This window comes from Lipophrys pholis (genome assembly GCF_963383615.2).
Source record: "Lipophrys pholis genome assembly, chromosome: 2".
Taxonomy (NCBI): Eukaryota; Metazoa; Chordata; class Actinopteri; order Blenniiformes; family Blenniidae; genus Lipophrys; species Lipophrys pholis.
Window position 1 is genome coordinate 24,458,590 of NC_137636.1, and position 14,190 is coordinate 24,472,779.

The 14,190-nt window shown below is 41.3% G+C and overlaps 1 protein-coding gene across 1 annotated transcript; it reads right to left on the reverse strand.

The window, feature by feature from the left end:
* Nucleotides 1-294: 294 nt before the first annotated feature.
* Nucleotides 295-5,150, reverse strand: mex3b (mex-3 RNA binding family member B). The gene is made up of 2 exons (XM_080458848.1): nt 4,546-5,150; nt 295-3,064 (listed from the first exon to the last, which is right to left on the reverse strand). Exons 1-2 carry the CDS (start codon nt 4,766-4,768, stop codon nt 1,674-1,676), a joined length of 1,614 nt encoding a protein of 537 aa, XP_080314974.1. The 5' UTR covers nt 4,769-5,150; the 3' UTR covers nt 295-1,673.
* Between the last annotated feature and the right edge of the window lie 9,040 nt (nt 5,151-14,190).

A 14,190-nucleotide genomic window follows, 5' to 3' on the forward strand; every position in this document is an offset into this window, starting at 1 on the left:
GCCATAGATCTAAATGTTTCCATTTTCAGGTAAATAACAGCTAATTGTTTAGGATAATGTGTTATTTTCCTTTATCTTTGGTTTAATAACGGCCTTACGCAAGAAACCCCCAAATGACATTCAACCAGCACTTTCTTCACAAGTTCCAGCATCTCCATTAGCTGCTTCATCAGTCTATTATTGTGCAGCTCAGAATAGGACACATCCAGGTCTGGTAATTAGTCCGTCCCTTGAATAATCAAACCAGTCACACATTCATCAAATCAAAGAGGAATAATCCAAGCACACGACTCATGAATGTACCATTTTTTTTTTATTATTGGACTTATATAGAAATACTTAAAAAAACATGAAGTAGCACCATTACTTAAGTTTTACTTTTTATCATGTATAACTTTAAATGTCAGAAAAATAAAACTCTTGATACATTTTTCAAATCTTGTCTCAGCAAATATAATATTAGTATTTGACCATGAGGTTAAAGGCCCTTTATCATAAAATAAAATATACTTTGTTCTTAAACTTTGCTCAATAAAGTACATTTACGCTCAAGTAACTTCACCTACATATACATAAACAAGTGGTAAACAAATGTATTAAAATAGAAATACTAAAACTATAGTGGTGCAACAGAAGCCTGTAATTCCCACTGGAATCTAATTCATACAAATTTTAGAAAGCATAAACGGTTTCTTTGTGTTCAACTTACTAAGTTTTGTACATTTTGATGTTTCATAATAATATAGAATAAAATATGCTTTATATTACTGAATAAAAAATATGCTGGGTGAAGCAGATTTAAAAGACATTTCTTCTTTTTTTGTTTTTTGCTGAACCTATAAAAACTCCATCCCAACAGAATACTGTCAAATACAATACACATTTGGTGGACTGGGAAACCTCCCACAGTCGTGTGATATTAAAATAATACAGTGATCAATGCCATAAGGCCATACTAAAAAATAAACAATATTTCAACCCAGCTACAAAAAAGTTCACTGAACTCAAATTAAAATATCTGTAAACATCTTTGCGATAAGAAATATAATTTTTCAAGTCAAAAAAGAATAAAATACTTCAATCTGTATTAATGTCATTTAAAACTTCTCAACGTGTGGAAATCGATTCTATACATATATATGTAGGATATGTTGTCGTTTGTTGTCCCTTGTGGTTTCTGACCTGGAGCTGCAGTATCTGTGTGAGTGAGCAGTCCTGTTTGGCTGGAAGCCCTCCATGTTTCCCGGCCACGGCCTCCACCCGCCTCGCACTACATTCGATGGGCAAACTTGGAAGGCTCGTCCCGCTTAAACAGTCTACAGTTTGACCGTCGTACCTCCGTCCGGACCCCGCTGCGTCTCCACACTTCATAAATATAAGGTACAATTAACTAGAACTATTGATTACTATACTGTAATATTTAAAACATGCACTTAGATGTTGAAAATATTTCCCCCAGCTACAGTATAATATCCACAAACTGTGACGGAGCCCATAAAGGGTGTCTGTCCATTCTTCTGGATACTGCAGCCTCGTACATACATATGTATTTCTATGTACAATTTTCCAAACTGATGATTGGGTGACCTCATTAAAGCAGAATGAAGAGTCTGTTGTTGCTATCGTGAGCCGGTCCCGACGACGAGACAGTCCAGGAGTGTTATTATGCGTCTTTATGAAAATATACGTATAGCCTGAGTGACGCCGGTGTGGCAGACGGGACATTTGGGCTCGCTCCTCTCACAGATACGATTGGCACATTCCATGCAGAAGAGGTTGTGCCCACAGGGGACCAAGGCCGCGATGACCTCGCTCTCGAAGCACACTGAACAATCGCGGCTGCCCTTCCGACTGGTGCCGGACGAGGTGGAGGAGGAGGAGGACGAGGAGGAGGATGAAGCAGAGGAGTCGCACGGCACCCCGGGCAGGTGGGGCCCTGGCAGGGAGGCCAGGGAGCTGGAGTAACCGGGGAAACTGAGCGGGCCCCCACCGGGGTCGCTGCGTACCCTCCTGGCTAGCGGGTGCTCGGTGGGCCCCCCGCCGTGGAGGGGAGGGGACAGCCTCGGTTGAGGGGTACAGCCGTTGACCCGCCGCTGGTTCGCCGCTATCCCGTTGGCGTTGTTGGAGGAGTTGGACGGATACATGGCTGAGGTGGGGGAGCTGCCTCCGGTAGAGGAGGGGGTCATGCGACTGTCGTACTGGGACCACAGGAGGCCTGGGGGGGCTGGTGTCGGGTCGAACCCGGGAGACGAATCAAAAGTCAGATCAGTGCAGTCCGGTGAGATCACCTCACTCCCGTAAACAAACCCGTTGCCATTGGTGTTGACATTGATGTTGTTGTTATTGTTGTTGCCGTTGTTGTTGGAGGTGGTGTAACTGAGCGCGGGGCTCGGGGGGCTGTAGTCGGCCATTCTGGAGCCATTGTTCCCAAAGTAGGAGTCTGTGGAGGCGCTGCCCAGGGAGGACGACGAGTCGTTGCGGTAGTTGGAGAAGGGTTTACGCACTGACGTGGGGGTCATCCCGCTGGGCTTCGACCACAAGGTGGCGTGCCCGTGCAGATCAAATCCCACATCAGTCCCGTTGGCGTGGAAGTCATTCTCGTCCTGGAGTTCAATAAGGCCCCCCGTCCTCATGGCGATGTGGGCTTCGATCTCTTCGCGCGCCCGATCCACGTTCTCCGGCATCCCAGTCACCTCGAACACCGGCTCCTTGTCTCGGCTCGGGGTCACGATGTAGGTGTGGGTCTGCTGCTGGATGCGCTTGATGGTGGCCCCCTTCGGGCCCACGACCAGCCCCACCACTCTGTAAGGCACCCGCACCTGGATGGTGGTCTGGCCGGGAAGGTTGGGCGGTCCGGGGACCGGGGTGCCGCTCCCGTTCACGCTGGTGTTCTTGTTACGGGAGGCTCGGATCATGGAGAAGTGCTCGGCAGCGGAGATGATCTCCCTCCTGGCCATGGCGACGTCCTCCCTCCTGCCCGTCACCACGAACACGGGCTCCTCGCCTCGGACCGGCGTCTTGATGTAGGTGTTGGTCTTCGCTCGCAACGCTTTGATTTTGCAACCTAAAGTATGAAAGAAAAGAACAAAAAAAATGAGAGGATGCTCCAAAATAAGTTATTCAAAACAGATGGTAAATAAACAATTCTGCTTCTTAAAAACCCTCCAGGCACAAGGAAACAGGTGGAACCTTTTGGAGCAAAAAAATTAAAACCCAACAAACAATTCATGTGTCGTCACAGAATGAACTTCGAAGCGACTTAAGGATCAGCGGTTATCGAAAACTAATAATGCAAAAAGAAAAAGCGCTATTGCATTTCAGTTGTGTGCCAGCACAGTGTGAATCAGATAGCGTCAGAATGGGACGAGAAAAACAAGCCTCTGAATGACATAATTAGCAGAGCCACTCCAGCTGAGTCTGGCATGGTGATGTAACCAGAAGAGGATACCTTAACTCAGCCAGCAACGCTGATGTAAACATGTCATATCTGCCTCCCCGTCAAACTGCTGTAGGTTAAATAAGGATAGTTCGTTTCACTGAGGCCGCCGCTGCCTTAAAGTAATACCCGAGGTCACGGTTAATCCACTGTTTTTTTTGTTTTGTTTTTTTCCCCCCATTTCATGTTTCCAACCTGATATAACCCTCAGAGCGGGCGGGAGAGGTAGGATATTGGATGTAAACAAATCTAAAAATATCTCTTTCTGGTTTTTAAAGGGTAAGCTTGGCACTTGTGTTTCTTTGTGTTTTTCTCATATTCCTCCCTCTCTCTGGGAACAACAGCAGAAGCAGCAGCAGCAGCAGCACAGGGAGGGGGGGAAAAGATTCCGCATATGTAACCGAGCACCAGTAACCGCCCTGCAGCCCCCTTCCACTGGAAAGGTCTGTGCAGGGCTTTGGGCGTCTGATGCCTGTGGCAAGGTAAGATTGTGACTGTTGTCCAGATTCAATCTTTACTTGATCATTATGGTAAACAGAAGGTTTAAAAAACAAACAAACAAACAAACAAAAAAAAACATGGTGATGAGGAGCTCTCGATTCAGTGACCTACATGTTGGTGGGATAGTTGTTTTACACCTGCAGCCTCACTGGCCAATATGAATGGAGCTCTTTCTCCAAAACAAAGATCCAAACAATTTTATGTACGATCTAACAACCTATAACTGCCTTTAACAGGACAAGCATCGATAGGCATGGATAATACTGACCTGCAGCGCGCTCGAAATACCTTATGTCACTTTTAAATTGACCCACTGTATTCATAGAGGAGGAACATGTGACTGACTAACAGAACAGTATCCAAACTTCACGTTTTGCAAGAGACGCTGAACCCAACGTGCATGAGGGGATTTTATATATATATATATATATATATATATATATATAGCAGAAACCATGCGTGTTGTTGCAGAGGCATGCAGTCCCTCCCACACAGTAAACAGCTGTAGAAGTGTTTGGGTGCATGACCGAGCCTATGCCGTCTGGCAGGATAACTAGAGAGACACACACACACACTGTCTGCAAACACAAACGCACACTCACACACACCTTGCCTGCCCACGATCTCCGCCACATGCTCGGAGCTGGGCACCGGGACGCATTCCGTCATGTTGACGCTCTTCTTCCGGGGCTCCTGGTTGTTGTCGTACAGCGGGTTCTCGTCGTTGTCCAAGCCCAGCAGGGAGAGCTGATCCAGGGCGATCTGCAGCGCTCGCTGGTCGTCCAGCGCGTCTCCCGGCACGCTGCTGTCCGCGAAGAGCGAGCTGGGCATCTCTGCGGCGAGACGGGAGTGATAGCCGGGGAAGGAAGTGAGGAGAGGAGAGGAAGAAGGGGAAGGAGGAGGAGGAGGAGAAGGAGGAGGAGGAGGAGGAGGAGGAGAAGGAGGGGACAGGCACCGGAGCCGGTTTTTAAAGACAGCTGGTCAGCGGAGGAAATCAGCGCGGCTGAGGGAGGGGAAGGAAAACGGTGCGAGGGGCTCCGAAAACCATCCGCCAGCTTTGTCCTCCCGATGTATAGGTATACATATATATATAAAAAACAAAACAGTAAGTGTCTCTCCGTGTCGCGGGGTGTATTATTCCAGAGCCAGTAGCGGTAGTCCGTAATGACAGAGCGGCCCTGCCGGCTGCTGCCCTCCGCTCCTCGGGTGCTTCTGTCTGTGTCCGCGCGCAGCCAGACTGGGAGATGTGCGGGTGACGTCACCGCCAGGGCGGGGACGATGCGGTGCAGCGAGCGAGCTCGCGTTCCGCCGAGCCGATTGGCTGGTCTGCGACGAGTGGGCGGGATTAGGTCTGAAGCCACGCCCTCGTCTTTGTTCCCCGTCTCCCTCTTTGTCTGTTTTGCTCTCAGTGAGCCGCTGAAGCTCTGAAGCTCTGCCATATGCACTCACAACTCACAACAATGAACATGTAACTGTTTCTATCGGCACAAAACACTCTGTCACCTTTATGAGCCATCACTTCTGGTGTTTACACTCTTGTCAAAAACTGAAGGTTTGAGTATCACCTTGTCTCTTGATCTCAGACCGCAGATGAACCGTGTTTAACCCTTCATTTGACTTTATCTGGTCACTTTGTTTTGAAGTTAGAATTCTGAATAGATGACAATCAAATACATGCATCATTTTAGAACAATCTACCTTCACATATCAGACAGGCTTGTTTGTTGTCCATATTTAAAGCCCACTTTTTACTCACTGGCTTTCGACCAAGCATAAGAAGATAATCAGATTTAATCTGTTTTATTGTTGTGTGTGTTTTATTGTTTTTGTCTTTTTTTATTTTTTTTTAGCCCTGCTTTAGTTATAGTTTATAGTTTTATCCCTTACTCTAAGTGTTATGTTTTAAATCATACTCATCTTACAGCACTTTGTTTCAACCATGGTTGTGCAAAAGCACTTTAGAAATAAAAATTGTATGATATAACCACATTTCTTGTTGTTTCCTCTTCCCTGGCAAAGCAGACTCAGCTCATCTGATATCGAATATAAACTATGAAAACCTGCATAAACAAAGCACTGGAATCATAGAACTAGTTTTCAAACTTATCAAAATGCTTCCAGTGAATGTATTTGGGGTACTTTTGTTCAAATAATACACTACAGTCAGACATTGGTACTGAAACATATAAAGGCAATCATTTAATGGGATCCAGTGACAAATATGTCCAAAATAGACTTTTTAAAACTAGAGATGTTGTTATGTGTGATGATTTTTCCAACATATTTATCAGTAAATCTCATAAATGGGTGTTTTATACTTTGATTGAAAAATGGAACTATTCCAAGATAGCATTTCAGGGTTAAAGTCACCGGGAACTTCAACCAGCAAGACATGATGGTTAAAACAACGTGCTCTGTGATTTGCATTTATGCACACCAGCCCACCAGTGCTTGTGTCTGCATCAATAGCAGCCGTTTGAACCTGACTGAAGCATTAACGATGTCCAAGAGTGACCTCTGGTTCACGAAAGAAAGAACAGAAGACTCATTTGAATAATTTACAACCATTCATGATCCACAATGATCCATACCGCTTTATCCAGTTCCTTGTGATCCGGGTTCACATGGAACCCAGCTCACCTTAATAATTTAGCAGACACAAGTTTTATGTCAGATGCCTTACTTGATGAGATCTGAGCAGATTAAGGTCCGGAGCTCAGACAGGGGTGTCAAACACATTTTAGTTGAGAGGTCACATACAGTAAAATTTCATCCTGTGTAGGTTGGACTGGTAAAATAGAGCCGCTATAACCTTTGACGTTTTTTGTTGTTGTGGCGCTGATTATACGTAATGAAAATGTTTTTATTTTCACAAAATCAAACAATTACTATGGAAAAAGACTACAATCTCAACATGAAGCCAATTTTATTGATACATTCTGCTGCAAAATTCAGTGAAATGTCCCAAAAACCTCTCCTAATGCTGTTGCAGTATGCATGTGTTTAACAAACCCACCCAGACAATATTGGTTTGAGTAATGAGGTAGTTATCTTTCATGGCAGCATCATTGATATCTTAACTCTGGTCTCTGTTTTGTTGTGGCGCTACTCTTTAAGTATCGGGGCCTCTTGTGGGCCGGTTTTGACCCACGGGCCTTATGTTTGACTCCCCTTAGGCTCAGAGAACCACAATGGTGACCAGTTAAAGTATCAAACTTCAAGTTTGAGCTTTACATCCCTCACTTCTTGATCATCACTGCCACACAGTGAATATTGGTGTAAAGTGGTTAAAAATAACACGCAATTAGGACTCATGATTGATTTTTTTTCTTCTTTTTTTCTGCATATACTAGTGTCTGATTGAGTCTGTGCCGTTGGAACATCATTGCAGCTTGAGTTTGGTCTAAGTTAAAAAAATAAAGTATGCTCTGTGGTTTAATTAGAAGAACAAATGAGGATCATTTACTTGTTGTTTTTATCACTTTAATCAACAAATAGCTTACAAGCTATCTTGATCAAGTGAAAGGTGTTTCAAAAAAGATTTGCTTTGAGGTGCATGCTTTAATATGGTCTATTTAGAAGTAAGGTAAACATTAATTTTGATCATTTTCCATCCAGTTATAATCTAGCAGGTACTATCATCAAGTCTAATAAACAGCCTTCGCTTATGAGAAGGACTTTTTAAAGAAATTCTTTCAAATGTTTTCCTGGAGTTTTCTTTAATGTTTTTGTGCCGGAACTTATTACAAGATGAATAATGTCTGACCAGACGTTAACACTAAGTTTGACTATGGTTTTAATAAAAATAATTAATTAAGATTAAGTCGTACTTCAAACCACATCAGAAAAGTTTTAGTCAGTTTTATTCATGAAACTAATGCTGACACTGTTGATTACACTTTTTTTTTTTTTTTTTTTTTTTTTTTTAACTTTGATGAGAGTAATGAACGTGATATGAGATTACCTCTCAATACAAATAACTGCAGTTCAATTCAAAGACCTCTTTAAAAACTTTGTAATCTATAATTCTAATATGACCACAAAGTTCAGTTTGTGAAACCCTGTTTCTTTTTTTCTTCTTTTTTTTTTCCACTTTAGACTGTGACAACAAACCTGCATCTGATTTGTGCCATTTGCCCGGGTTTTCATGTGGCATTGTAAAGCTCAGACAATGGGAACACTGCAGGGTGATGAGTTGATGGCTTTGGGCCGGGGAGAGGCAAGAGGACGGTGGCAGGGCCTGGAGGTGGGGTGGGGTGGGGGTGGGGGTTCGGTCAAGGAGGGGGGCTCTTCACCCACACAAAGGAGATTTCAAGCTGTTTCAAAGCCGTTGAGACCAGAAGCACTTTGCTTTGTCACCTAACTGCCCGGCTACAATACCGATGCTAATGAGGAGCCGCTCAGGAACCGGAGGAGGTGACGGGATGGGACCCTCTTGTTAATATTTGACACCTCAGCTTTCTCCTCCCCATTCCTTCCAATCCTCAATTCTTTATATTCCCGCCGGAACAAAAAACTTTCCCATACTTTCTTATAGGTTTCACCACAAAGAAACAAACTGGAGACGCCTGTTTGATTTGCTTACATGTTTTATTTCGTTGATTGGTGAATAGAAGATTTCCCACAAAAATGGTTCTCTGTGAGATGGGGGGGGGGGGACGACGACAAAAAAACCTCTTTGAAATCTCATACATTCATCTACTTTTGGAACATTTGAACGTCAGTATGGATTTCTGTAGAATATAATCTGTTTTAAACTGACCAATATGACTTTGTATTCCACAATTTGGAGTTAAAATGGTCTAAAATGATTTTTGAGAACAATATCCCCAAACAAACCACACTTACAATAAAAAAAAAAAGAGGACACTAAACCTGATCAATCCAAAAAATAAAATCAGTAGCATCACATTGTCGTGGAAATTATAGACCAACGACCAACCAATGAAAAAGAAAAATGTTGTCAACCATACATTAGAAAGAATCAGATACATATTAAAGGATTAACTGCAGATGAAGGATGTCTTTTATTGACATTGTTAAGGATCTAGAGCTAACTGATGATGGAAAGGATCTTTTGTTTTAGAGTTTATTGTGATAAAAACCTCTCTCTGGACGTCCTCTCACAATGTGGTTGTCTTAATCTGTAAGCATGTTGTAAACATATTAACTGAAAAAAGTAGAAACATCTGAAGGTAAATGATCCTATTTGGACACTTCCTCTAAAAGGTTAAATTAATCCAACATAACAAATTGTCATGTGTTCAGAGTTTGGATTTAATGATTCAATCAGATTTAGATCTGTTCTCACTGCTAAGCAATTCAGTTTATTACCTTTATTTAATTAAAATCTATGCACCTTAAATTTTAAAGGTAAACATAATTTTTTTTAAAAATGATGAAAAAGTGGGTTAAGCATATGAAAGTTTTGGTTGATATTGATGTCAGTATGGATTAATATGTATTTGTCATGTGAGAACTAAATGTGGAAAGAATACAGAAAATGTGTACTTTTAAATAATTACTAAAGAAAAGTATTGAAAATATGTTACAGCTGCACTTGATTACATTGTGATTAGCGGACAATTGATTCAAGACATCTGTATAAAAATTCTACAGTCAAAACACTTTCCTAAACAAATTTAAGATGCATCAAAAACCAACCATTTACAACTGGAGAAAAAAAAGACTTTTTTCTGTTTAAAAAAAAAAAATCAATAAAAAAGGCACATGTGCTTTTTTGTGGAAGTACTTAATAGAAGCCAGTGATTTTAAAAGTGTGAATTGTATCTGAACATATGAAAAAAAACATCAAATTACACTCATGTGACTATTTCTGATTTGTTCCTCCCAAAACTAAAAAGTGCAATGCTTAATAAACTATGTTGTTAAGTGTGTTTTGAACATTGTGATTCCCTTCATTTGTAAAAAAAAAAAAATAAAATATTGAATTTCCACAAAACGTGTCAACAACGTCCTTTATATATGACGTCAAAACACTATGAATTATGTGAAATCACTTTTGGAAACAACTAATTCACAGGAACAAAAATGCTCATGAGCTGGTTTGAAAGTAAGCAACTTCTTGTTTAATTAAATGATTCAATATATTAAGAAGTATTACACCATCAATGATCATTACCAGCAATTCCAAGCTCTTCTCTTTTTTATAAGATGTTATAGCCACTGCGTATAAATGCAGTTATTCATTCATTTTACCTTCTATTTGAAAAACATCCCTATGTTGCTGTTGGTTCCGCCTAACTCCGATCTGTTGACAGCCTCCCTCTGAACCGCAGCTTCAACTCATTCAGTGCAGAAACACGTCCTGAAGCGACCCTTCCCCGCAGACGAATTTATCTACATTTTCATATTTGCTTGCTCTCACAGTTGCGCTGTAAAATCTCCCCCAAAGATTTGATTGTATCCAGTGCGACTGGATTGAATCAGGGGCCTGGTGTCCTGTTTGTGCCGTAACAGTGGCTCCTCGGCGTGTCCCACTGCTCTTTCTCATGACCAGATGGACATCGATTGCTGTATCATCGCTGATATTTGTTGTTTGGTATTAGCCAGCTGCTTAGAGGCGATTACCCGTATGCCTTTTAATGAGAGGAAGAAAAGCTTAGCCGGCCGTAACCCGACGGAGAGCGGCGGCGGCGGAGACAGACAGGGCTTAGCGAGCGTTCTGCCAGTCAGCGTGCGGTGGCTGCAGGGCCGCAGACACAGACACTGGGTCACAGCAAACAGCAGGTCACAGGATGCAGAGCAGCCTGTCTGCACGCTGACCTGAAACACACACCAATCCTGTGGCTCGTTCACATGTGACAACCAGTCCTGTGCATACACACGATCACACATACACTCAGATTACTTCAAAGTAGTGTGGTTATTTTACTTGTTTATTTTTTTTTAATGTTTATGTGTATTAGTTAAGCCTGTAGTTATATTAAGGGTTTTGTTGTATTGTTGTCCAATGAATTGTTTACACAACAGCGTTATCAAGTGAAAACAGAATACTTTGATTGTGTTTTTGTTGTCCGTTTTTTAAAACAGCTTTTTGAAAACGCTCTGATTCCATCTCAAAATACAACTTTTCTGAAACACTGCTACTGGGCATGCACACCAAGTAGTTTTATATAAGGTCCCATTTACATGACAATGTTTCACATGAAAATGGCCCAAAAAAAAAAGGAGTGTGTTTACATCGCAACCACCGACACACGGACAAGGATGTAGTTAGTATACCGGGCCATGGGAGGGCGCTGTTGCTTGTTTTTGTAATGAAACCACACAGACATGTTTGTAGAGAACAATACACTATAAACATGAACAAAATCGAGAGAACCCGACATCCGTATGGACTGATGACGAATCGGATACTATCAGGGGTGAGTCTTAACTTTTAAACTATAGATATGGACAATAAAACTAGAATATGGACCACAAGTCATGCCACTACGGGTCCGCCATGTTTTATAGTTGAGATTCACCATAATGGCAATCCAACTTATTTGTCTGCCCATAGGAATGTTCCTGTACTCGCCATTGTTGATGTTTATATAGCTTATTGTATCAGTGCACAAGTGCGTGTGTGGTTTCATTATAAAAACAACCAACAACCCCCATTAGTGGCCGGGGATGAACGCTACATTGTTTGTTTGCTTTTTTGCATTTTTGCCTTTTTAGTGTAAATGGACATTGTTTTCTAAAAGTTGCTGTGTAAACGCAAAACTTTTATGAAACCAGAATGCAAAAATGATCTGTTTTCACTTGAGACGTGTAAATGGGGCCTTAGTTTTCACGTCAGCAGCGTTGCCAAGTCTCCGAAAATGGCTTCCAGTTTGTAACGTTTTTGAAACGCACTCCTCCCCGACTTCGTGTAAATAGCGCGATGACAATTTTTCTGACGCGCAAGATGGTGTGCTACGGTCGCAGTCAATAGTTTTTCTGCACGCACACGAGTACCTCAACAACACTGATAAAGAAGTGTTTGTGCTGTTCACCCTTCTTGAATTCACCAGTGCGTCTCCAATAAAGAGTACTACACCATCACATATGGATGAGAAGAGAAACATTTCTCACAAACACCACATAGTTATTGGGCCTCTCTAATGAAAACAGACAGCTAAAAGAAAGTCCAGATCGTACTGTTCCCCGCATGTGTGCTGGGTTGTTGTTGGCTTTTCAGTTTTTCTGTTGATCATTATGAAAACGTTGCCATCTAAACAGTCCTCCCCAAAACCACGCAGTTTCTGGGTCAATCGTACTTGTGTAAACAAAACCCCCAAAACAGAAGCTTCTGATTATTCAGGCTAATTCATCGCAGCCTCTGTGGACTCATGTTAATGCTGATGATACTTACAGTCAGACGTCTTTCATGTAGCTGACTGGAGCGCTTAGTTAGCTCAAGAATAATGAGGCACTGCTCCAGGAAACATGAGTTTGGTTAAAAAAAAAAAAAAAAAAGTAGCTTCTAACAGCTTTGCGTTAGTGTTAAGTGCCTTTGAGTTTCAGGGAAACAGCCTCTAGAAACAAAACACGTCATTATTATTATTGTTAATGTTGAAGCTAATGGTCGGTTCAGTGAGCAGAGCAGAGAGAAATAACATAAAGAAACAAGTAAGAATCCCACTGAAACTTCAGAAATTGTAACTGAGATTTGAATTTCATACGACAGCGTGCTACAGTCCAAAATATTGGTGTAAGATAACTGTCTATTCATGAGAATAGACAGTGTTGTGTGACTGGATGACCTGCTGCAACCAAACAACGCTGTAAATAAAGTGGTCATTTTAAAGTTGCACTACCTTACATTTCTCTGATACTAATAAAACCAAATAGCCACAAAGTATTGATTGTTATTTCTTGCAACTTCTGCAAACATTACATTCAGCTGAAAAGAGTAAAAAGGGTCTGCAATCGCACCGTCTTTACAACTAATGAGCTATCAGCTTATGAGGGCATCAATACACTAAAGATCAATGTGACTTACAATTCATATCAAAGTTTTCTACTGATTCTAACGCAGCAATCAGAATCATTCCCAATTTCCTTGACTACAAATGCAAATTTATTTTCAGCGAAATCTTTCTGGTTACCTACTTGACAGGATGAATATTCCTCAAGGGCTGGCTGTCATCAAACTGAGAGTGAACGGCGAGGTCTAAAGGCCCCGGCTCGTCTGATGTAGACATTATGTGAGTGTGTTGTGCCGCTGCATTGCCATGATTAAGTCTGACAAAGCTACAAAGGCATACAAAAAGCATAAAGGTCTTGGAGAGACGCGCGAGGTGAGTGTATAATGGCGCTTTCACCGTCAAATCCTCCAGTGTGTCTTTTCAGAGCAGGTAAAAACTAATGTGTTGAATATATTAGCTTGTTAACGAAATGGCATTGCTCATTTTTTGTGATTCTGAGGTCACAATTCAATAACTATCTTTTATATCGGGGCTACCGGGTTTTTAAAAAAGTCAAATATTTCAAATATCAAGAGGCAGGTGCTTTCTTACGACAAAATATATTTTCGTTTGGTTTAAACCTCTGGAGGACATTTACTAATCTAATGTATGAAGGGTCAAATCATATGCAACACTTTTTAAAGTCATTCATATAACAGATTTACATAATAATGTCTCACTTATTCACAATATTTTCTATAGGAAAAGAAACAAACTGGCCCAAAATTGCACATTTGCTCATTTATAGCGTCATTTCTCACAAAGTCGTATTCAGTCCAACACTGTGATGAGTTATTTACAATTTACAGCAAAGGCTGATTAAATCGGTTCACAAGTGTCATTTATTTTATGCACGCTGTGATTAAGTATGGGGCAGCAGTTCTTCATTTTTTCATCACACTCCAAAAAAATAAAATAAAAAAACATAAATCAGGTGAACTGACTCAGATTCAGTATTCATTGTTTATGTCATATATGAAATCTTTAAAACACAAGTGTCATTATGTACACAAGTTCTCCATATCTTGAACAAACTTTAATGCATTACATAAATATGTTTTCTTGTCTTCTGTGATTTTCACCAATTCATTATTGCTAGTTTGGAAGCAACAGAGAAATTAGGTGGTTACAAATATGGCTACACACACAATCCCATAAAGGTTGGAGGTATACATGTGTACATCTGATTAAGCCACTTTATCACATGTTGGAAAAAAAAGCACAAAAAACGCCATCTTCCATTTGTACACATGTAATGACCCAGTGTTATGATGGCCGGATGGGAACGACGTACCA